This window comes from Pristiophorus japonicus, chromosome 13 (genome assembly GCF_044704955.1).
Source record: "Pristiophorus japonicus isolate sPriJap1 chromosome 13, sPriJap1.hap1, whole genome shotgun sequence".
NCBI classification, from domain to species: domain Eukaryota; kingdom Metazoa; phylum Chordata; class Chondrichthyes; family Pristiophoridae; genus Pristiophorus; species Pristiophorus japonicus.
The window spans coordinates 14035276-14061257 of record NC_091989.1 but is presented as its reverse complement, the minus strand read 5'-3'; the positions used below and the strand labels follow the sequence as shown (position 1 = coordinate 14061257).

At 46.0% G+C, this 25982-nt stretch overlaps 1 protein-coding gene across 28 annotated transcripts in view; it reads right to left on the bottom strand.

Annotated features, from left to right (window-relative positions):
* Window positions 1–1822: 1822 nt before the first annotated feature.
* celf2 (cugbp, Elav-like family member 2) overlaps window positions 1823–25982 on the bottom strand; it is a 654485-nt gene continuing 630325 nt past the window's right edge. For 17 of the 28 annotated variants that reach the window (XM_070897133.1, XM_070897131.1, XM_070897152.1 and 14 more), the window contains 7 exons: window positions 15511–15546; window positions 14193–14300; window positions 12589–12786; window positions 10927–10998; window positions 7124–7267; window positions 6015–6186; window positions 1823–4627 (listed from right to left, as the gene is read on the bottom strand). In XM_070897133.1, coding sequence (XP_070753234.1) covers window positions 6059–6186; window positions 7124–7267; window positions 10927–10998; window positions 12589–12786; window positions 14193–14300; window positions 15511–15546 — 686 coding nt within the window. In that variant the 3' untranslated portion in view covers window positions 1823–4627; window positions 6015–6058. The remainder of the gene's footprint in view (window positions 4628–6014; window positions 6187–7123; window positions 7268–10926; window positions 10999–12588; window positions 12787–14192; window positions 14301–15510; window positions 15547–25982) is intronic. The other 11 variants (XM_070897135.1, XM_070897139.1, XM_070897132.1 and 8 more) reach the window with 6 other exon arrangements.

Here is a 25982-nt window from a genome sequence, read left to right as displayed (position 1 = left end):
TCTATCAGCATAACCCTCTATTCCCTTCTCCTCCATATGCTTGTCTAGCCTCCCCTGAAATGCATCGATACTATTCGCTTCAACCACTCCCTGTGGCAGCGAGTTCCACATTCTCACCGCTCTCTGGGTAAAGAGGTTTCTTCTCAATTCCCTATTTGATTTCTCGGTGACTATCTTATGTTGATAGCCTCTGGTTATGCTCTTCCCCACAAGTGGAAACATTCTCTCTGTATCCACTCTATCAAACCTTTCATAATTTTAGGTCACCCCTCAGCCTTCGTTTTTCAAGCACGAAGAGCACCACCCTTTCCTGATATGTATACCCTCGTATTTCTGGTATCATCCTTGTAAATCTTCTTTGCACCCTCTCCAGTGCCTCGATTTCCTTTTATAATATGGCGACTAGAATTGTAATGCAGTACTCAAAGTGTGGTCTAACCAAGGTTCGATACAAGTTCAGCATAGCTTCCCTACTTTTCAATTCTATCCCTTACTATAATCACAAATCACCTGAGGTGGAGGTCGCAGAGGAATTTTCCAGAGTATTTTTTCTTTTATTGGCCCTGGGATTTTGCCTCTCTCAGGAAATTACCTGGCTGTGGTGGGGAGAGCGGGGGACAGAGTGTCTTGCCATGATGGTCCAGGCATCGTGATTGTGGGGCAGGCTTGCTGGATTAGCAGGTCTTTTCCTGCCCATCATTTTCACATGATAATACCTGCATCCATTGGGAAAGTTCTATTGAGAAAGACTTGCGTTTTCTGTCTTCTCTCCATCTCCTGATACCCTAGGGTGCCTTGGCCAAATAGCCATTTTTCATATTTCAGCCTAATTATCTAGGGGCAGTTGCATCTGGGACAGGTAGTGGTGGAGGGGGGGAGGTTAACGGAGGTGCTGGTGCAGCCACTCCAATCGTGCTCGAACCCGACATCTAAACGCATGCACTTTACAGTGGAGTCTGTCACTATGTGGCATCCAGGGCCCAACTCATTGGTTTCCCCCCCCCTCCACCACACCTCCATTCCCTAGCCCAGGGTTGTTGAGGTTAATAGCATTACCTAGTCTATCCTGATTGAGATCAGTTAACTTAGCACAGAGCAGAAACACAACTGGGACGTTCCCGATCGGAATGGCTCAGTACCCACCATTGGTCAATGCATTAATCAGTTCAGCCAATAGGGGGGGGGTCCTGTTCTCAGCTCTTGCTGACAAGTCTAATCCAAAGTGGTGTCGTCTAGAAAAGGCAGCGTGTATTGGCAACACCAAATTTCTGATTGGTCCCCTTGGATGACAATCGTTGGGTACTATGACCGGATCGAGAGCGCATGCGCAGAGAGAGTCAAAAAAATGGTGCAAATAATCACTCCGTATATAAAAAGGCTCATTTTATCCTTTGGGCTTTCATTTGACCCCTCAGTGCATCAGAATAACAACCATTAATATAGCAATATGTATACCATCACATTTTACAAGCATACTTCTTGCTTGTTTGTTTTATTAGTTCGCCTCAGTGCCTAACACTGACGTGCCGTGCCTGTCAATCGCAGCATTTTAGGGGGAGGGGGTTTTTGGGTCACAAAAAAAGGCATCGGAAAACAGTATAAATAGCTGTATTTGTCCAAAAAAAAGAGAGAAAAGAAACAAAAAAAAGGAAAACAGTTAAATACTGAACTAAAACAGGAATGAGGAACAGAAGTAGCTGGTAAGATTGGCAGTGTCTCTCTACACAACAAAGAATAAACAAAAAAGGACGTGGAACAGTGAGGTTTGCAGAATGCCAAACAACAGTGAACATCACCAACAGTACACAAAGAGAGACGAGTATTAGGAAAAATGGTTTAATATTTGAGACAGAAGCAAAAACTGCATCACACAATAACATACGTTACAAAAATAAGTCCGACTGTTCCACAGTTATGTTCACAATGAAGACAGAGAATCAGGAAAAAACTTGGATTTCAACAGCAAAAAGCAAACCCCTAATTTTTTTTTAAACTAATACAGTTATCCCACTGTAAGTGGTTGAATACTGCTAGTCCTAATACCTTATGTAACTTGCACAATACATAATTGAAGAGAAACTTACCCATTTTTTTTTTGACAAAAATTCTTGACATTTAAGCATATGCAAAGAAACGAGGAAAACAAGCCAAAGTTCTCTATTTTTTTTTGTGAGATTTTTTTTTGTTGCAAATTCTTAAAATGAAATAATCGCCACTTTCTCTGCACCGACCAGAAATCAAACTCAAAATCAGTCATGACTGGGCCCACAGACAGGTAAGGCGCAGAAATATCGATTTTTTTAATTTCCAGTATAAAAAGTTCCACTGGTACAAAATGCATAATTACAGAGTCAGGTTGTAGAAATACGAAAGCCCACAGTGGTTTGTTTTTTTTTGAGCGTGTTGTGTTGACATTTTTTTTTCTCAAAAAAAACTTCCACCACATACAGAGTCAAAATGCACCAAAAAAGAATTACAGCACTCACATGGGCTTACGGCTCCCTCAGTCATTTTGCATTAACTTTGGCTTTTCTCAAACAAATACTTAAAACTATATATTTTTTTTCCTTTAAATCTTAATCCTAAATGATAATAATAGTCTACAAACACCAGATCTCACATCACAGGAGCACAAACACTTGTCTTGTGTGACATTTTCCAAAGAACGCAATGAAGCTACAACCTTTTTTTTCTTGTTTTTTTTCTTTTTACTTAAGATTTAAAAAAAACCCAGAAACAGTGTGTTGGGGATGGGGTTGGGTGGTAGTGGGGGCAATGAATTCAGAACAGAGTAGGCCAGAAATCAATCCCCAAGGCCATGGAAGCTGAACTGATTCAAGCTGCTCCCAGCCCTCGCTGCAGAGAGATATTGGCCCGTTAACAGTTAGAGCTTTATTACACACCGTGCATGCACAGAGGAATGACAAAATGGTTTTTGCAATGGTTAGAAAGTCATACGAGGCAGCCAAGGCTGCTTACTATTATTAATTCAATATTATTATTTTTAAACCAGTTCTAAACATTCCTGCCTTGGGGTGTTGAGTTTTTTTTTGTATGTTTTTTTTAAATATATTTTATTTTTTTTTAATTTCACGACTATAAGAAAAAAAGCTTTGTGAGGTTTGCTTTCACAGCGACTCAATGAACGGTGAGGTTGGGAAACATGGGCACTTTTACAAAGAGAAATAACAATGAACAATCTCAGGCAACAGGACCACAGCGTTAGCAATTTAACAAACTTTTGTTTTCTCTCCGGTTTTTAATCTATTTTTTTTTCCTTTAATTTTTTTCAAACATGAGAGAATTATTACAAAAAAACACTTAGTAACAAAATACCCATGTTATCAAATTACTTCTCACAAATAACACAATTAAGCGCTAGGCAGGAATTACCTTTATAGTTGTCTGGAATTTTGGCACTAATTCCACTGATTTAAATTGCTGTTTTTTCTTCTTTAAAGAAAAAAATAGCCAATCTCACATTTTGCTGAACAAAGAGTACGTCAAACTGTTAATCCCACAATGAAAGAAAAAGAAACAAAATCGGACGTCAAAACGTTTCACACGCAAAGCACAAGATTTTTTTGTCCTGGAATTGTATTAATATTTCTTTTTTTTCCTTTTCACCTGGCGAGTTAAGATATTTTTGGCTGTCCAAAAACAAATCTTACGCCGGGTGAACCCAAAAAAAATCTCCGTCATCTTAACGAAGCACTTAATTATATAACCTTTAAAAATCGCGATGACACCAAAAACGTAACCCACATAGTTACCAACGTGACGAAGTTTACACTGACTGTTTTGTTTTTTTATCTTCTCCGATACACTTAAACAGTATAAAATATAGGTCATTTAATGTGCATTTACCACAGATTGTCTAGGTGTGAATCAGTTCAGCAAAAGGTGACACAGATAGGTAGTCTTTCCCCAAACATGGGTCATCTTTTTTTTTTCAATTATTATCTTAAACTAGTCTACAAAAAAAGTGGTTTTCTTCTTTTTCTATATATATCGATGAGAAAGTGAGCCACTTAAATGGCCTTATCAAAACTTTACACTGCCTGAAAAATGTAAAAACTATTACGGAGCTCTTGATAATATCTGACCAGTTTCTCCAACTGTTCAGAAGTAGTCTGCTTCATTGAGAAACCAACATTCTGTGCCCTGGCCACATATTGCTATCGCTATTCCAAGCGGCCAGACAGACAGAACGCCAATCCCTGTATAATACTTTCAAGTTTGTTTCATGAAAAAAAAAAGAAATTTTGTCGCCACAGGTTTTTTTTTCTTTTTTTTTTCCTTCTCTCTTATATAATTTTTTTTTTTCTGAGCTTTAACTTTCTTAAAATAATTTTTTTTTCTTTTTCAGTCTTAACACGAATGCAGCTAGGCTTTTCACATTGATCTCTTTTTGTTTTAGAATTCAGAGCTACATGAGGTCACATGCAAAAAATCTCGAAAAGTCAAACTAGGTCAAAGGGGGTCAAGTAGTAGGACCAAGTATGATGTGAGGTCAGAAAGACATCAGTAACAATGACGGGACGATGATTATTTTTTTTGAAATTTTTTTTTTTTGACGCCACAGGGACATGCTAGGCAAACGATGAACTAACGAGCATGAAGATGTCTAGGGGAAAAAAAACAAGGAAGAATCAAAGATTACACAGAGTCTACGCAGCAGGCACAAAATCATTCTCATGGTTGCAAGAAACAATGCAAATCTCAGTTATTAGAATCTATGAGCCATTCACATAAATTAGCATTTTTTTTTAATAACTCTGTAAAAAATAAAAAAAGCAACAGCAACAGATATAAAAACACCCAAAAGAATCCATCCGTACTTTAAAAGGGATAAAAGAGATGGATTGGTTTTGGGACAGAAATACAGATTGTTTTAAAATTAAACAAATATATAAACGAGAAAATAAAAGTCACACGATTAAAAACGAAACTGGAATTCGACTAGATAATGGAAGCTACGAATAATGAAATACCACACAAGTAAAGGGGACAAGAAACAGGAGAAGCGTGATTGTTGTGTCGTGCTGTGTGCTTGAACTGCCAGGATAAACTCATTCCCACTTAGCACATCTTAAGACTACTTCACGAGGCTGGCTCTAACTATTATAGAGGATTTGTTATCTCAGTTATCCAATAAATTAACTATAGGTAATTAATAAATAACTTCCATCTTTCTGAGGCAGTAAAAATCTGTATAAAAATAGAACTGCTTTTTTTACAAATAAAATGTACAGGCCTGTGGCTTTCATTCTTTTCCTATTTGATTCAGCCTTTCAGTAAAATGTTACCATTTAACCTTCTCTTTATATTTTACCCCTTGCCCCCTACCGAAAAAAAAAAGAGCCCCATATGGCGGTGGAAACAGATCTCAAAGGCTTTCGTTTACAAAAAAAAGAAAAGGCCGATGTGATCTGATCGCATGAAGCTTGTTATCTAACTCGTGATCACGTCCTAATAGGTACATTCTCATTGGAGTGAGAAAGAAAGAGAGAGAAAGCGAGAGAGAGAGAGAGAGAGAGAGAGAGAGAGAGTGAGAAATAAAATTAAAAAGAAAAAGAAAATGTTAGTGCTTCACTTGGCATCACTTTCAGACTAGGCCACCGCGTCATTAACCCGTAAACTGCTGGTGCCTTTCTAATCTACGTTAACTGGGTCCGTTAAGCTAATAAAGCACCTGGTGCCTCATAATCACGTGGGCCCGTTTGGCACCAGTGGCTGCTGAGTTAAATTGCACATTTCGGTTATTTTTGAAAAATCCTTTTAAGACATCTTTTTTTTTTGCAAAAATTTGTTTTTTTTACGGAACAAAGCAAAAAAATTAAATACTGTAAATACAATAAGATTTAAAGATACTAAACGTAACGGGAATGGGAGGAAAACAGGTGGGGGGGGGTGGGGAGGGCTGGGGAAATGGAAGTGTTATGTTAAAAACTGTCTCTCGATAGATGCTGCCAATGATCCTCCTCAGCCACGGGCTGGTTCATGGGACTTACCCTAAACAAAGCTAAGGTGACAGCATTAACCTCCCACACTAGACTCAGTACGGCTTGCTGTCATTCTTGGATCGCTTCAGCTGAACCTTCAAGCGCTTCATCCCAATCTGAAAGCCATTCATGGCCTGGATGGCGGCCTGTGCAGAGACGGGATTGTCATAGCTTACAAAACCTGCGAGAAAGAAAAGACTTGGATTTATATAGCGCCTTTCACGACCACCAGACGACTCAAAGCGCTTTACAGCCAATGAAGTACTTTGGGAGTGTGGTCACTGTTGTAATGTAGGAAACGCAGCAGCCAATTTACGCACAGCAAGCTCCCACAAACAGCAATGTGATAATGACCAGATAATCTGCTTTTGTGATGTTGGTTGAGGGATAAATATTGGCCAGGACACCGGGGATAACTCCACTGCTCTTCTTCGAAATAGTGCCATGGGATCTTTTACGTCCACCTGAGAGGGCAGTTTAACGTCCCATCCGCAAGACGGCACCTTCAACAGTGCAGCACTCCCTCAGCACGGCATTGGCATATCAGCCTAGATTTATATGCTGAAGTCCCTGGAGTGAGGTTTGAACCCGTGACCTTCTGACTCAGAGGCGAGTGTGCGATCCACTGAACCATGGTTGACACAGAGAGGGCAATTATGGCCCTCTGTTACCTTGTCCAAGTGTCCGTTCTACATGAGCTTGGATAATGTAATTCGGGATGCTACTCGAGTGTGGGTGGCATAACAGCTGAGCCAGGGTCTGTTGCCACCTGCCATCGATGGAGGTCGCTGGTTCATGATGGGGAGCATGGGCTGATCTTCCCTCTAACGGAGGGGCGCTCTGGCCAATGGCAGCAATCTATCATTGTCTAGCGAAGACTGACTAACTCGGAACGCAACAGGAATCAATCTGGCGGCCTCCTGATGTGTATGACTGACTTTAACATTGTCCACGACATTTACTAACTGAATCATTAGGAGAACCAATTCAGCTCTTTTTCCAATCATTGGGATACATTTTAGGAGCTAACACAGTCTGTGCGCGCACTATCGGAACATCAGACACCAACTCAGACCCTTATTCTGGGATTACGTGAAATCCATTCACAACATACGTACCAAAGCACTTGCTAAGATTGGTCTGTTTATCAATGAAGACTTTAGCAGACACAACGTTTCCAAACGGCATAAACATCTGGAGAATGTCCTGATCTCCAAACTCTTGAGGAAGATGGTAAATAAACAGGTTTGCTCCTTCTGGCCCTGAGAATGAGATTTAACAAAGCTTAAGTCACACACACACACGCACACACCCACAAGAAAGAGAAATTCTACATATATTTAAATTGACATCTGTGCTTTGTTTTATTCCTGAAGCTACAAGCATCTTTATTTCAGTCAATGCCTTTGAAGCTATGGTAAACAAGGTTCTGTAAATGCAAGGAAGTATCAGCCACAATAGCCTCCTGATAGGAACCTGTCTCGCCTTCACATGACTGGACATCTCAGATGCAAACGTTTTGCCATTTCTCATCTGTAAGACTGAATGCAAGCAGGCACCAGGAGACTAGTGGCAGACATCTTGTGCATTGACCTGCTTAGTCTCGACCTCTTTGACGAGAGACTATCTTGAAGAATTTCCAAGTTCCCCCACCACCCCCAGAAGGAAGAGAATTCACTGTTGAAAAAAATTAGGCATAAGCAACTCTGCTAAATACCCTATTTCAGAAGCCGTCATGACAGGCCAGGTACCCTACAGGTGACAGTTCTGACACGGCCTATTCTCGTGAGCAGCACCGATACACACAAGTAGAACCCTGTCAGTAAGACATTGTTAATGAGCGATAGTCCCCAAAAAGGGGGTGGGGGGAGAAGATTCATTTTACGTTAGACTGTCAGGTGATAATTCACACAAGTGAATTATTGTTTTTAATTAGGTGATGAGTTTGGATGACCCAAGTACACAAGGCAATAACATCTCCCATGCACTGGTTAAAGTGCCTCCGCATTTAACCAACGCACACACAAACCCATTTATCTCTAGGACACTTGGGGGTCAAAAGTGTGCGCTGTATTACATTCAAAGTTTATTAGAGGGGTAATGAGTCGTGCTTGGTTTTAAAATGGCAGCAGAAATATAAGAAAATAGGGAGACATTTAGAAAAAAAAGCTGACAGAACCCAGCTAAATTGGCATTGTATAATATTGATAACCTTCATTACCAACTACCAAAAATGATCATTACTGATTTAACCCCAGTAACTTTCATTACCAATAGCTATTCTTAAATTAGCGCTAATTGCTTTCATCAACAATCGAATGCCACTTATGTCGGTACTAACTCAATACCACTATCATTACCGGTCATTACCCAATCACCAGTCGCACTCCACCAATTTAATGCTAGCACTTTTATCCTGCTTTATCCCAGCTCTGTGTTCTGTGGTGATGAGTTGGGCTAACAATAGGAAAAGTCAATAAGATGTCTTTGACTGCAATTGGCATATTTTATCGACAGAACCACGGGAAGGCTGGCTGGAAACTCAGAAATAACGTTCGCCTTGCATGGTTGGTTCTCTTCAGAGGTTGGGGGCTGAGGCACTTTGGTAGGGAAGGCTCGAGGAAGCTGCAATCTAATCTGCAACAAACTGCGCTACAGCTGACCCGGGTACTTAATTCTGGGATGGGATGCCCAAAGCAGAAGGTGCTCCACTTCCCTCACACCAATTAGCTGCAAGTTCACCAAAGCGTTCTTTGGCTGGTGCACTCGGTCTGTTACTTGCTGTCGGACGGCGGATATGTCCTGCTGCCTCTTGTTGGAATGCCCTTCACATTCATTCGCTTCTAAAATAGCCTTGGATTTCAGCACTGCACAAAGTGTGCAAAATGTTCACTGTAAGCAGTCGTCCTTTGAAGGAGGATGTGAATCTCCATCTGCCTGGGTCTGTCTGCCTGCAAACCCATGGTGTCGGCTAGTTTGAGAATGAATCCAGGGGGGCTTGGGAAGATGCGTGATTGTTGGCACCTTTGGGACAGGGATCCTGACTGAAAACTGTTGCAAAGATACTTGAGTTAAGTATGAGTTGCTTTTTAGTAAATGTATTTGGCGAGCATTTGTTCGTATGAGTTGAGAGACTCTCCTCTTGGCTGTAGCATGCGGAAGGTCCTGCAGTGAAGACATCAACTTTGATTGTGTAACTTGTCGCATTTACTTCATTTTTCAAAGGGGAGCAACCTCTGTGCGAGGTTCTCAACAAGCCAACCATCCAGGCCCTCTCTCAGGGCGAGCGGTAAAATCGCTCATTCTTCTCGTCACTCTTCTGTTCCCAATTGCCAACTTCCATTATGTGTGGTGTGGGAAAAGGATATTTCACAGGGACGTCATGGATTTCAAAACATCTTACAAGGGCTTTGCCTTCAGCGATTTTCCCTCTGGTCACCTTGAGCTTATTGTGTGATGGGGATGCGTCCAGTCAATCAACCGAGTAACAATTCTGAACCCCTCTTCCTCAGCAAGAAAACCCATCTCCATTGACTTTCATCCACCGCACCTCGATCATCACGTCAGGCAGTAAGTGCAAGGAGCATATCCTAAATCAAGCTCACCCACTCATCCAGCTCCGCCTTCTCCAACTCCTCCCCACCTCTCTTGGTTTTTAGCATTCCTCATGCCCTCTCTAAGATCGTACCCCACCTCCCCCAATCCATCTTCTCAAACTCTTTAGTTTGTCTCCCATCTTCTCCCTACTCCGTGTTGAACACATTTGATCCATGAAGCACTCAATCGCCTCCTGTCCCACTTCCTGACCACTGAGCCACCTCAGCCATGCTCGCTGATATCGTTACACTATTTTCTATTATATGGCACTGTGCTTGTCTCTTTCCAAATGTTATTACCACTCTCTCCTTCTCAACAAATCCACTCTTGACTACTCCATTCTTGCCAATTACTGACCTATCTCCAACCATCCCTTTCCCTCTGCAATGCATCATTGCCTTGCAACCACCTTCCCACCTCTGGCGGTTTGAGACCCTGCAATCCAATTTCCACCCAAACCATAACGCTAAGATTGAGCTGGTCAAATCCACAAATGATATACTGTCGTTCACTATCTCATCTCATCCTCTGCCACTCCACTGCCTTTGATACCATAGAACATCCTCTCCCCTCCATTCCAGTCCACCTCTGTGACACTGTCATCTCTTGGCTCTATTCATACTTTTGACAAGTAGGCACTATGGAGCTAACTATACAGATGTGTGCTCTCAATAGGCAGCCTCAACTGTCAGGAGCGTACATCAGATCATCCGTGTGTGTGCTGCCCATGATTTTCCCTCCGTCAACTTTCATCGATGGATAATTGTGGGGAGCTTGCCCCAAGAGTTCTTGGTAAATGTTCCCAGTGGGAGCGCCCGTTCATAAAATCAACTTTCACACGTCCTCTGGTGGCTTATGCTCACATGGTTGCATGATTCCCCTACTGTTGCAGAAACTCTGATTCACGTCTTGATTTCTCTGACATGGTCAGATGCCCCATCTCCACCCCGGACAAGCTACAACTCATTCACAACGCTGCATCCCAGGTCCTCACTGACACAAAGTCCGGCTCTCCTAACAGCCATGCCAAACTCCGCTCGTGCCCCGTTCCCAGTAAACTAATTTCATGATCCTTGAATCCGAATCGCTCCACGGTCTAGTTCCAGAAGGAAGCAAAAAACACCCCCGCCTCCCCCAAGCGGCCTTCGCTCGACTGCTCGCTGTCCCCCCCCTCCCTCCATTGACAGTCACTCTCAGAGTTTCTGTGGCTCTGCTCTCTGGAACGCCCTCCTCAAATCCCTCCAGCTTGTTGCTACCCCGCCCCCTTCCTGTTTTCAAAGATCTCCGACAAGCCCTTCTCTGACACTGTGCCGTTACCCCCTACCTGTGCTTCCTTTTCCTCCAGCTTGCTGCCCAATGTTAGGCTCTGCTCTGCAAAGTGCTGTGAGCCATCTTTCTGTACATGAGAGGAGCACAACAGAAATGTACGCAGCCGTTGAATACTAATATCGACCATTAACACGAACATATGTGTTCACTAGTAGCTTTAGGTACCAATTTGCTACCAAAAATGTTCATTACCAATTTAACATCAGTAACATTCAATATTAATTTAATACCAATACCCTTCAGTAATACCAGTAGCTTTAATTGGCAATTTAACACTTGCATTGTTTACCATTAATCATCAATTGTACTCATTATTATTGCTCATTAGCAATTTAACAGCAATAACTTCGGTTCCCATTTTATGACCAATTTAATGTTGATTACCAATATATTTCAATGCTGATTTATCAATAGCGTTCGAGACTAATACGTCAAATACTGGCATTCCATTGCAAGCTGCGCTCATTCCCAATTCGCAGCATAAACTGCAAAACAACTCACATTTGCGAGAAAAAAAAGATTTAGCTATGTAGGTGAATTGAGATAATTAATTCCAATAGGGTCGGGCTGGTATTCTGAACCTTAACGCCATCATCAAGGCAACGAGCAGGCAAGGCCACCATTCATAAAAGGAGCGGATGGGAGAGCTGATCTGGCGGCTGGAACACGGGGGTGCCGGAGGTCGTACTGCCGGCAGACCAGCAACCCCATCAACCGCTGCTACAAGCGCTGACCTTGACCTTGCTTGGCGATTCACCCGCCATTGCCATATTTAAAGAGACGCAAATATATGCTTGTGTATTCATTACCAACTCCACACCGATACCTTTCACGAAGTTATAACCATTGAACGGTGAGCAGCAATGTATTTGTTAACGTCAGTCATCGGCAATTCAGCACCCAACGTTTCAATTGCCAATTTAACATCGGCGTGGGTGCAAGCCAGTTGGATCAGCCGCCTGTGTATACACCCCACCAGATTGCTCTTTTCAGGAAAGGGGCATAGAATGGACGATCACACCCCTACAGCCTCTCTTTCCTCCCCAATGTTGAATTGTGGCCCCCGATATATTTGATCAAATTAACACCAATGTCCTATGCCAGCAATTTTGAGGTGGCTTAATATCAACAGCAGATTTCATTATCCATTTGAAATTAAAAAAAAGCAATGAATGTCGGCAGATCACCAAAGAGGTTGAGATTGTCATCAATCAACAGAGGATGTTACCCATTGGCTGCTGCCACGACAACCCCATTGGCTGATTGGGCAACTTGCAGTGTCTTAGCAATACTCATATAATGGATGCCACTGGGTTTAAATTGTATCTGACAGTAATGAAGCTTGGAGGCCAGGAGTTTATAGAATCAGGGTATCAAACAGCACAGACAGAGGCCATTTGGCCCACAGTGCCTGTGCCGGCTCTTTGAAGGAGTGATCCAATTAGCCCTCACTCCCCTGCCCTTTCCCTGTAGCCCTGCAAATTTGTGCCCTTTCCAACACTTATCTACTTCATGGGGCCTCCTGAACCCTACAATGCCTTGGAATCGCCTCTTGGTTGCCCTGGACTGTTTTGCTATCAGAATATGCAAACCCTGCAGTGTGAGTGGCAACTAACGAAGGAGAGAAAGAGTCGGGAGGGGGTTTACAAGCACTCACCCTCCTTCTGACTGCCTGCAGCGCTCTGTTGCTGAAGCAGGCTCTGACTGTACAGTGTGGGCAGTGCGGCTGCTGCGTACTGCTGGATTCCTGAGTAGGCCTGAGTCAGGGCGTCCATGGTGCCGCCCGATCCATTCGTCAAGCCCGTCGCTCCCAGTCCGCCATTGAGCGCCGCCATACCTGAGAGCATTTGAGCAACTTTACATCAAACCAACAATAAAGAGAAAAAATTGCACTCATTCAATAGTTCCTGACAAAAAACGGCTATCCTCTCACATTCCCAAATAAGGCTGTTTTAATTCTTGGATCATGCAACATGCAGGAAACATGCAACTGATCTGGGATTCTGATGGACTCGAGCGGCTGTGGGGGATGGATGATGCTCACAATGTGTTTGTCACCAACTGCGCTCCGTAGTTAGTTAATGGTCCTGTTCGCCCACAGTCACCAGAAGTGCAATTTAAAAGAGAGACTGAGCTTCGACAGTAAGGAACAAAATATATTGGGACTGAATTTATTTATTTTTAAAAGCTCAGTGGTTGAACTGACCCACAAATCTGAAGTGACAAGGCGACAGAGACGGGCTGTCAACCATTCTCCATTAAGGGAACATTCTCTGCAGTCTGGAGCTCTGGGACGCATCAACTGACAATCTGAACTCATTTTGTGGATCTGTTGGGAGTGGATCCAGATCCCAGGCCGTGCCCTCCTCCATAGAAACATAGAAAATAGGTGCAGGAGTAGGCCATTCGGCCCTTCGAGCCTGTACCACCATTCAATAAGATCATGGCTGATCATGCAACTTCAGTACCCCATTCCTGCTTTCTCTCCATACCCCTTGATCCCTTTAGCAGTAAGGGCCACATCTAACTCCCTTTTGAATATATCTAATGAACTGGCCTCAACAACTTTCTGTGGTAGCGAATTCCACAGGTTCACAAACTGGAACTCCTTAAATTGGAATGGTTTCCCATTGAGTTGATGTTCTACACCGAGAAAGAGCCAAGGGGGGCCAGTATGGGATTAGAGCGGGATCTGGCCCTCTGACTTGAAGCTAACGGATAGCTTTCTTTACTTTCTATCTTCCGCACCATGCAGGATACACCTTGCTTTGATCAAGGCCACCTCTGCCAATGCCGACTGCTGTTTAATTTGCTGCACGGGGGATTGGGCATGTGTGATATTCCCCACCCCCACCTAATGATTTTCCTCCCTTCCCTCAGGGGAAGTGTTCAGACTCCACTTGGCACCTTTCCCTGAAAGTTTGACTACGTTTAGGAAGGTGAGTTTTTGCATTTATTTATGCGCTTTACACGTGAACTAGCAGCAGTTTGCCGGTGACAAAGAGGTAGATGTCATCTGTGCCACGAATGACGAGACAGGTCTTTTAGATTTAAAAAGTAATAGCCCAACACATAATACATTATTAAGGTGCCCCTTTAAAAATGAGAATGCTTGACAACATCGAGGTGAGTTTCTGAAATGGGTCTCCCCGACCACTAGATGGCGGTGTGCACCACATAAAACCACATACTGCCCTTTATCCTTGTGCACCCCCCTCCCTCCCCCAACCCCCGTTATCCTCACCCAATGCTATACTGTACCTGCCAGTGCATTTATGTTATTTAACCCAACAGTGGCTCCGGCCAGCCCCTGAAGCGTTCCCAGGGAGGTCAAGGAATTCATGGCGCTGGAATTTGTTGCTCCTGCTACTGGAAGTGTGGAAGGACGCACAGGGAGGAAAGAAGGGAAGAACACATTACGGTTGCACTGAGAGGAGAATTAGAAATAACCAATCTCAAACTTAATCCTGTCCCCGAGCTGGCCGCAGGCAGACCAGACTGTAACTGGTGCTGGCACAGGAAGGTCGGGAAAGCACAGGGAGATCGGGAAGGCTCGGGGAGATCGGGAAGGCTCGGGGAGATCGGGAAGGCTCGGGGAGATCGGGGAGATCGGGAAGGCTCGGGGAGATCGGGAAGGCTCGGGGAGATCGGGAAGGCTCGGGGAGATCGGGAAGGCTCGGGGAGATCGGGAAGGCTCGGGGAGATCGGGAAGTGTGCACTGTCATTCAATTTTCAGATGCCAGCTTTACAATTCTCCAAACAAACAAGCCAACTTTGCCAGAGGAGAGGGAATTTCACACGTCAAGGGCAGCAGGCGCAAGGGAACACCACCACCACCTGCAAGTTCCCCTCCCAGTCACACACCACCCTGAGTTGGGCATATATCGGCCGTTCTTTCATCGTCGCTGGGTCAGAATCCTGGAACTCCCTCCCTAACAGCACTGCGGGAGCACCTTCACCACATGGACTGCAGCGGTTCAAGGCGGCGGCTCACCACCACCTTCTCGAGGGGCAATTAGGGATGGGCAATAAATGCTGGCTTTGCCAGCGATGCCCACATCCCAGGAACGAATAAAAAAAAAGGACAAACAGCACAGAAAGGAAATCTCTCCCTCCTCGCCACCCCCGTTGGTTCCTCCCCAAAATTAACATGAAACTTTAAAGGACTTCATCACAACAGCAACTTGTATTTATATAGCGCCTTTAACGTAGTAAAACGTCCCATGGCGCTTCACAGGAGCGTTATCAGACAAAGTGTAGTCATCAGCTGAAGTGGGTTGGAGGGTGAGGGATTATAGGACCAGGTGTGCAGAATGTAACTTGAAAGTCGGGATAAACCTGTCCTCATTTCCATTATAAATTCCAAAGTTCACACTTGGAATGGAAACTACCTGTAATTACACCCTCCCACCAGTGGCGGTATGACACGTTCACATTGCCAGCTCCCATTATAAATGCCGACCGTGGGATTTATAATGGAAAATGGTGACGGAAAGCATGCGCAGAGGCAGAATATTTAACACACAATAGATTATACATACAGTCACAAAAATCAAAAAGTAATTTATAAGATACATACCAGGCATCGACTGCTGATTGCTGTTGCCCCATTGCACTGCGGGAACAAAGGTAAAAATATTTACACACATGCACAGTCTATTGCTATCTCCTCTGCTAATTTATACTTAAAAAAAAATAATCGACTATCTTGTTTGTCAGGTTACTGGCCCTGTGGATTATCAGTTCACAGGTCATCATTGCTGAACAGACTCAGGAGACACGTCTGGTGTCTTCCAGCCAAATTGCTCCATTATAACTTCCCCAATAAGCCCTCTGCTGCTTGTGTTATTCACGCGCTAGTTTCTCTGTCCCCTTTTTCGGAATAAATACACCTCTTGGACAACAAAACCCGTCGGCTTGTCTCTGAGGTGCTGCCTTCCCCGGTACCCCATACAATAGGCCAAGAGCCTACCCTCAATGTCCATGCACGCCCGCTCTCAAAGATGGGACAGTGATCAGGAGCGGTAACGCCGCCCGACTGTACTGAGCCAGATAACTGTGGGTTCGGGCCCCACCCGATACTTGGGCGCACAATCTAGGTGATACTTCGGGACAAAACTGAAGGAGTGCTACATTGTTCTAGCTTGCTGTCCTTTGGATGAGTTGTTAAACCAGGACTTGGTGGGTGTTAAAAGATCCCATGGCACTTTTTGAAGAAAAGCAGGGTGTTCTCCCAGTTCCTGGTCAACATTCAGAAACTGGTAACCCACTTTTTGCTGTTTGCAGGAACTTATTGTTTGCAAAATGACTGCCGTATTTGCATTGATAACAGAGTGACAGCACTGGTAATATAGAGACACGATAATACTCTCAATAAATGCAATCTCTTTCCTTTTTCCTTCATTTCCCATTCTGTAGCCACAGGGCTCTGAGCCCAATGTCTCTGAGATCAGCTATCTCAGTATTAGACTGTGGATCTAACCTGGGGCCTTCTTCACCTGTACGGTTCATGGTGCAATTTCACCTTGACCATTGATGCAAGTTCACCTTGACCACTGGTGCAATTTCACCTAAACCATTGGAGCAATTTCACCTTGACCACAAGTGTAATTTTATCTTGACCATTGGAGCAATTCCACCTTGACCATTGGAGCAATTTCACATTGACCACTGGGCCAATTTCACATTGACCACTGGGCCAATTTCACCTTGACCATTGGGGCAATTTCACCTTGACCATTAGCAGAATTTCACCTTGACCACAGGCGCAATTTCACCTTGACCAGTGGAGCAATTTTGTCTTTAGCACTGGGGCGCTACTGAGCCAGGGAAGTGCCACGTTCAATCTGTGAGCAGATCAGTCAGGTCAGCAATGGCGGCATTAACTGGCCTCAAGACTAAAGGGGGAGAAATCAGCCAAGGCTCCTGCTCCTGATTGTTTTCCGATGATACCCGCTGGAAAATCCGCACATGCTGGGTGTAGAGAGAAATGGCCTCAACTATGCTGTTGCTCTCCTGTTAGTGCAACCTGTTGCTAGACTGGTTTGCAGTCTGTACCTGTGGATCTGACCCCCCACCACAAGTCAGTGGGCCTCAGGAGGGAAGGTGGGGGGAAAAAAGTGGGAAAGCAAAGAAAAACTCATCAATCAAATCACTGTTGAATTCATCGGACTTGTTGTCATGCTAACCTGTTCAGTGTTCGGACTGTCAAAGCAACATACTGCCCCACAACAACAATTCATTTATATAGCGCCTTTAACGCAGTAAAAATCCCAAGGTGCTTCACGGGGAGTGTTAACGAACAAAATTTGATAGAGCCACATAAGGAGATATTAGGGCAGTTGACTAAAAGCTTGGTTTGAGCAGTGTCTTATCGGAGGAGAGGTTTAGGAAGAGCATTCCGGAGCTTAGGGCCCAGGCCGCTGAAGGCACGGCTGCCAATGGCGGGGCGAAGGATATCGGTGATGTGCAAGAGGCCAGAATCAGAGAAACACAAGATTTCTCGGAGGGTTGTAGGGCTGGAGGAGGTTACAGAGATCGGGAGGTGCTAGCAACAAAGCTCCGGTGTGTTGGGAAGGGGTGAAGCAGGGTGACGCAGCACACCATCAGACAGCTGATCTGACTGAGAGCCCGCGGTGAACCTGTGTCACATCCAGCATAGCCAGTGCTGCCTTCTGTTCTTATATGATGGACAGCAGACCTCTCACTAATCAATAATACTGAACGTAGCCAGAGTCGTTAGCTGTGCAACATGCTAAAACCTATTGACAGCGAGACAATGACAGGATGCTTTGCTGAAGGGCACTGTCTTCGCAGACAATAAGCCTAATTCGGGAGATGTCAGACAAGACTTGGAGTCCTGTACTTGCAAGATTTGTGTCTTAGAAAGGCCCCCAGTGAGAGATTGGCACTCAACATTAGCTGGGCTTATGTTCCGGAGTGAACATTGCATGCCCAGTTTGTACTGTAGTTAAAAGGCTAATATGTCCTTACTATACAGTATAAATGCACACGAGGCCCATACTTGAGAGAAGGTCACTCTGTGACCAGTTACCTTTATTACCAAGACCTCAAGAGGCAGACGGTGGGTGGAGCTTCCCCTTTTATACCTGAAAGTCCAGGTTAGGAGTGTCTCGCACAAGTTCACCCCCTTGTGGTCAATGTTCTCAAGGTGTACAACTTAGGTCAGCTTATACATGGGTTACAATGACAGTTAAATACATGACATCACCTCCCCCCAAAAGTCTTACTGGGATCACAGCTTAAGTCTCTCTGGTGGTTTACGCTCCCTTGTAGAGCGCCTGAGTTGGGGCTCCGGTTGTTGGGCGCTGGCCTGAGTGTCTGCTGTTTGCGGTGCCTCAGGCCTGTCCGGACTGCCCACAGTGACTGGGCTCTCCTCCACTTGGTTCCGGTGTTCGGTCACCTGTGGAGGAGTGAACTCTACGTCATGTTCGTCCTCTGCTTCTTCTATGGGGTTGCTGAACCTCCTTTTAGTTTGATCCACATGTTTGTGGCAGATTTGTCCATTGGTAAGTTTAACTACCAAAACCCTATTTCCCTCTTTGGCAATCACAGTGCCTGCAAGCCATTTGGGCCCTGCAGCGTAATTAAGGACAAAAACAGGGTCATTGACATCAATACATCGCGCCTTCGCATTCCTGTCATGGTAGTCACATTGTGACTGACGCCTGCTCTCAACAATTTCTTTCATAATGGGGTGTATAAGGGATAACCTGGTTTTGAGCGTCCTTTTCATTAGCAGCTATGCGGGTGGAACCCCTGTGAGCGAGTGTGGTGGGGATCTATTGGCCAACAGGAGGCGTGATAAGCGGCTTTATAGGGAACCCCCTTGGATTCTGAGCATCCCCTGTTTGATTATCTGCACTGCTCGTTCCGCCTGGCCGTTTGACACCGGCTTGAATGGTGCCGTTCTGACATGGTTGATTCCATTGCCTACCATGAAGCCCTGGAACTCAGTGCTTGTGAAGCACGGGCCATTGTCGCTGACCAAGACGTCCGGTAGACCGTGGGCGGCGAACATTGTCCGTAGACTTTCTACCGTGGCAGAGGAGGTGCTTGAATTTAAAATGGCATACTCAATCCATTTGGAGTAGGCGTCTACTACAACCAAAAACATTTTTCCCATGAAAGGACCTGCATAGTCCACATGGATGCGTGACCATGGCTTGGCGGGCCAGGACCAGGGGCTAAGGGGGGCTTCCCTGGGTGTGTTGCCCAGTTGAGCACACGTGTTGCACCTGCGAACACAAAGTTCCAGGTCTGCATCTATCCCTGGCCACCAAACGTGTGACCTGGCAATTGCCTTCATCATGACAATGCCCGGATGCTCATTGTGAAGTTCTCTGATAAACACCTCTCTGCCCTTCTGGGGCATGACTACTCGGTTTCCCCACAGTAGGCAATCGGCCTGAATCGAGAGTTCATCCTTGCGCCTATGAAATGGTTTAAACTCCTCAGGGCATGCCCCGTATGTGGCTGCCCAGTCCCCATTCAGGACACATTTCTTAACTAAAGACAGTAGCGGGTTTTTATTTGTCCAGACTGTAATCTGACGGGCTGTCACAGGTGAGCCTTTGCTTTCGAAAGCTTCAACAGCCATGACCATCTCAGTGGTGGCTAGTGGTAGCCTGCTGAGTGCATCGGCGCAGTTTTCAGTGCCCGGTCTGTGCTGAATTGTGTAGTCATAGGCAGTTAACGTAAGTACCCACCTCTGTATGCGGGCCTATGCATTCGCATTTATGGCCTTGTTGTCGGCCAAAAGGGACGTTAGGAGTTTGTGATCCGTCTCCAGCTCAAATTTCCTGCCAAACAGGTACTGGTGCATTTTTTTTTTACTGCATATACACATGCTAGCGCTTCCTTTTCTACCATCCAGTAGCCCCTTTCTGCCCGGGACAGACTTCTGGAGGCATAAGCTACCGGCTGTAACTGACCATTGTCATTCACATGCTGCAACACACACACCCGACCCCATAGGACGACGCAACAGACATTAAAACTAGCTTCTTACACGGGTCATATAACGTTAACAAATTGTTGGAGCATAACAAATTGCGTGCTCTATCAAAAGCCCTTTCCTGGCTGTCCCCCCAGACCCAATCGCGACCTTTACGTAGGAGCATGTGTAGCGGCTCTAACAGCGTGCTCAATTTGGGAAGAAAGTTGCCAAAATAGTTCAGGAGCCCCAGGAACGAACGCAGCTCCGTCGTGTTACGGGGTCTGGGTGCTCTCTGGATCGCTTCTGTTTTGGACGCAGTAGGTCTGATCCCATCTGCTGCTACCCTCCTCCCCAGGAATTCTACCTCTGACGCTAAGAAGACGCACTTCGCCTTTTTCAGTCGCATCCCTACCCGGTCCAGTCTGCGTAGCACCTCCTCCAGGTTGTGGAGGTGTTCTTCAGTATCGCGATCCGTGATGAGAATGTCGACTTGAAAAACCACCGTCCTTGGAATCGACTTGAGGAGGCTTTCCATATTTCGCTGAAAGATTGCGGCAGCCGAACGAATCCCGAACGAACATTTGTTATACTCAAACAACCCGTTGTGTGTCGTGATGGTGGTCAGCTTCTTCGATTCACTCGCCAGCTCCTGGGTCATGTAAGCTGAGGTCAGGTCCAATTTTGAAAAAAGTTTGCTACCGGATAGCGTCGCGAAGAGATCCTCCGCTCTCGGTCGCAGGTACTGGTCTTGGAGTCACACCCGATTGATGGTGGCCTAGTAATCACCACATATCCTGAGCGACCCATCCGCCTTGAGCACCGGCACGATCGGGCTCGCCCAGTCACTGAATTCGACTGGCGAGATGATGCCTTCCCTCAGCAAGCGGTCCAATTCGCATTCTCTTTTCCCACATCACGTACGGCACCACTCTGGCCTTGTGGTGTACTGGCCTGGCGTCCAGGTTTATGTGAATCACTACCTTGGTCCCCATGAAAGTGCCGATGCCGGGTTGAAATAATGAGTCAAATTTGTCCAGGACCTGTGAGCATGATACTCGCTCCACAGAAGAGATTGCATTGACATCACCCCATTTCCAGTTCATGACAGCAAGCCAACTCCTCCCCAATAGTGCGGGACCGTCCCCCGGGACAATCCAGAGTGGCAACCTGTTCTCCGAATCTTTGTGGGTCACGACTATCGTGGCGCTGCCTAGCACTGTTATGATCTCCTTTGTATATGTCCGTAGCTGTGCATCAATCGGCAATAATTTTGGCCTCCTGGCCTTGGACACCCACAACCTTTCAAACTGTTTGATACTCATCAGGGACTGGCTGGCCCCCGTGTCTAGCTCCATTAATACTGGGATGCCATTGAAGAACACTTTCATCATTATCGGTGGCGTCCTGGTGTATGAACTGTATATGTGCTCCAAATGAACTCGCTGAACTTCAGCTTCCAGCGATTTCCCCCAGTATTCATTTAGCCTCGTAGGGCTTACATCGGGCCCGTCCTCCTCGTACATCAACCTGGCTGCAGGCTTCCTGCACATACGCGCCAAGTGACCGCTGACATTGCAGTTTCTGCAGGTATATTGCTGATACCTGCAAGCTCTGGCTGGGTGTTTGCCTCCACACCTCCAACATGAGCTAGAGGCCCCATTGTTGGAAACAAAAGTTCCATTACCAGTCGATCGTCTCTGACTGTCTCTGTAACTGTCCTAAAGTGCAGCATTAACAGGTGTTGATGGCCCCATTACTGGCCGCATTGTCCATTGCGATGTCATGAATCACCGTTCAGCTAGCCATTGTCTCTGTTGAATTCCTCATTTGGGTTCGACTACATGCTGGGGCATGTCCGATTGCCCTTGTCTGCCTAGAGAACTGTGTGCCATGTTAACAATGTTGACTCCCTGGTCGTTTGCTGCATTTGAGCCAAGATTTTTGCCATAAATCATTCTGGTATCTTCCTCCCCTGAGATAATTGTCTGGGCTATCAGAGCCACCGCTTCCAAGGTCAAGTCTTTGGTCTCAATCAGTTTCCTGAAAACCCCAGCGTGCCCGATGCCCTCAATAAAAAAGTCTCGCAGCATCTCCGCTCTGCATGGATCTGGGAACTTACATAGGCTCGCCAGTCTCTGGAGATCTGCCACGAAGTCTGGAACACTTTGCCCTTCTCGCCGCCAGTGCGTGTAAAACCGGTGTCTCGCCATGTGCATGCTGCTCGCCGGTTTAAGGTGAGCTCTTCGAAGGTCTTGTCCGCCGGCTTCTCTGGCGCTAGAAGGCCCTTCATCAGGGAGTACATTCTGGATCCACAAACCGTCAGGAGATGAGCCCTGCGTTTGTCGGCCGAATCCTGTCCCAACCATTCCTTAGTGACAAAACTTTGCTGTAGTCTCTCAAAAAAGTCGTCCCAATCATCACCAACACAGTACGTCTCTTCTGTGCTGCTAGTGGCCATGCTCGCGTGGTTTAAATCCCAGTTTCTCGTCGCCAATAATATGTCCTTACTATACAGTATAAATGCGCATGAGGCCCATATTGAGAAAAGGTCACTCTGTGACCAGTTACCTTTATTACCAAGACCTCCAGAGGCAGACGGTGGGTGGAGCTTTTCCTTTTATACCGGATAGTCCAGGTTAGGAGTGTCTCCCACAAGTTCGCCCCTTGTGGTCAGTGTTCTCAAGGTGTACAACTTAGATCAGCTTATACATGGGTTACAATGACAGTTGAATACATGACAAAGGCCTTCAGAACATCCGTGCATTAAATATGACATCATTCGGACCCGTCTTTCCCTTTCAGGCCCTGACAGATCTCCTGTGTATTGCGCGCACTTTCTGTTTTGTAGTTCAGATTTTCAAGAGCTTTCTCTCTAACTTGTTTCTTAAAGTTGTGCGATGTCTTTCGGATGAGACGGTAAACCGAGGCCCTGTCTGTCCTCTCAGGCAGACGTCAAAGATTCTGTGCCGCTATTTCAAAGAGCAGGGAATTTTTCCCCTGAATCCTGGCCAATATTTATCCCTTAATCAGCATCACTCAAACAGATTATCTGGGTCATTATCACATTGCTGTTTGTGGGAGCTTGCTGTGCGCAAATTGGCTGCTGCGTTTCCCACATTACAACAGAGTCTACATTTCAAAAAATACTTCATTGACTGCAAAGCGCTTTTGAGACGTTCTGAGGTAGTGAAAGGCGCTATATAAATGCAAGTCTTACATTTTTGATTTCCATTCTTAGAAATGTTCATAGTGTTGTAAATGCTGTATTTTATTATCTCTATGAATTGACTGTTTCCTCATCCTTTCAATATTCATGCTTCAAATCTTCACGATGAAGATTATTACGAGAGAGTCTGGCGCTCAGCTCATCAAACCTCAAAGTATCACCAGTCGATCATAGAATTCCTTCACAGCACTCCCTGCTCATCTCAGATTTTAAGTTCCTTCCCGACCTCCCCTAACAAAATGAAGCATTGTTGTTACTGTCTCCAAATGCCTCCATCCTCACCTGCTTTGTGCATGTATTTTTGAAGCATTGAGAAACAGTGTCAACATTAGCCAATTTGCAAATCTCCTGTTCCACCTCAGCTCCGAGGCAGAGCAGGAAGTCACCTACAAGCTTTATTGGGGGGGGGGGAAAAAAAAGACTTGAAAGACTTGCATTTCTATAACGCCTTTCACAACCTCAGGTCTAACCAATGCGCTTTACAGCCAATGAAGTACTTTTGAAGTGTAGTCACTGTTGTAATGTGGGAAACGCAGCAGCCAATTTGCGCACAGTGAGCACCCACAAACAGCAATGCGATAATGACCCAGATAATCTGTCTTGGTGGTGTTGGTTGAGGGAAAGCTAGTGGCCCCAGGTCACCGGGGATATCTCCCCCTGCTCGTCTTTGAAATAGTGCCATGGGATCTTTTACATCCACCTGAGAGAGCAGACGGGGCCTCGCTTTAACGTCTTGTCCGAAGGACGGCCCCACCGGCAGTGCAGCGCTCCCTCAGCACTGCACTGGGGTGTCCGCCTAGATTTCTGTGCTCAAGGTGGGAGAGTGCAGGAGAAAGAGCCAGATGAGAGACGGAGCGCTAATAGGAGGCTGAGCCACCCAGGCTGCTGGTTCTAGACTGGCTTTGGCAGAGGCCTAGCTAGGAGCCATCGAGCCACCTCCTCCCAAATGGGGAATGGGGTGCGTCATGTCGGAATCTAAAGAGGGAGGGAGAGCAGGTGTGGGGGTGGTGTGGGCACGATACACAGATAGAGCTCGTAAAATGAAATATGGAATTGTCAGTGAAAAATATCATAGTCTATAATGTATTATTATGCTGTAAAGGGAATAGCCCAGGAGATCACATCCAATTTCTTAGGAAAGAACCACGGGAGACTTTCAAATCAAAACTTCTTCAATCTGTAATTCCCTCTTCCTTTTCCTTTGGGTGAAGAGGACTAATGCAATTATCAGATTCTGCATAATGATCTCATTTATAATCACGTTATATGGAAAATCTCTATATATGTAGATTTCCTATGGCATTGCTTGTGAATTGGAGGGTAGGGGTGTTTCATAATAATAGGGGCATTTATCTGTAATGGGGCAAGTGCTCCAGGACACGTGTGTCAGTCACAGGAAGCGGATGCAATGGAAATCGGACGGGTTCTATAATGAGCGAGGGATCCATTTCTTTGTCGGTGCTGAACTAGCTGATCCCGGAGGGGGTGCAACAGAGGTTCACTAGGCTGATCCCTGGGATGAGGGGGCTGTCTTATGAGGAGAGATTGTGTAGAATGGGCCTACACTCTCTGGAGTTTAGAAGAATGAGAGGTGATCTCATTGAAACATACAAGATTCCGAGGGGGATTGAGAGGGTAGATGAGGAGAGGATGTTTCCCCTGGCTGGGGAGTCTAGAACTAGGGGGCAGTGTGTCAGGATAAGGGGTCGGCCATTTAAGACTGAGGAGGAATTTCTTCACTCAGAGGGTTGAGAATCTTTCAAATTCTCTGCCCCAGAGGGCTGTGGATGCTGAGTCTCTGAATATATTCAAGGCTGAGACAGATAGATTTTCGGAATCTAGGGGAATCAAGGGATATGGAGATCGGGCGGGAAAGTGGAGTCGAGGTCGAAGATCAGCCGTGATCTTATTGAATGGCGGAGCAGGCTCGAGGGGACATACGGCCCACTCCTGCTCCTATTTCTTATGTTCTTATCTTGGTATTCCTGGACTCGGGAAGGATGAGGAAAATCAGCCAGGGCGCCTGCTCCTGATAACCTTCCTACTGGAAAGCGAGCATGTGTGCACACCGCACTGGAGCAGGATCGGGCTCGAGTGTCACACCCACAGTGGTCAAGTCGGTTTGCTGACACTTACAGTCTGGGATCACCAGGGCGCCATACCAGAGGGCAAGGGGCCACATTCCCCCTAAGATGCGCGGCCCGTGCGCCAATCGGAAGGTCCCGTGCAGGTCCTCACCAGCTGTTGCCGCTGGTGAAGATATTGCGTCTGCGCGGCCACCAACGTTCCCGTTAAGTTGCGCGTCTCTGTCCGCAGGGCCTGCGCAGGCTTCTCAACTGTTAAACCACGCGCATGCGTAAATTTGAATGGGCTGCGCGGCCCCTTAAAGGCGGCACGCACACAAAATAATTAAAGGGAACATGGTGGCAGCACAGAAAATGTAACGGCACCACGCAGGAAACTAAAATAGAGGAAACATTGACATCGATGATGGGGGTGTGGAACTCACGGCCTGAAAGGGTGGTAGAGGCAGAAACCCTCACCACATTTAATAAGTACTTGGATGTGCACGTGAAGTGCCGTAACCTGCAGGCCACGGACCAAGAGCTGGAAAGTGGGATTAGGCTGGGTAGCTCTTTGTCGGCCGGCGTGAACACGATGAGCCAAAATGGCCTCCTTCCGCGCTGTAAATTTCTACGGGCCAGAACTTGGTCAGAGCTAAGGCCCTCCCATTTCTCAGCGGCCCCCCCCGGGCGGAACTTCAGTTTTTGCCGCCTGCTGCCGCTGGGGCCAGTCGGGCGGGAGTTTCGCCGCGATTCTGTCGGTGGCAGCAGTGGGCAGTAGGTGCAGGCCTTGCGACCTGGCA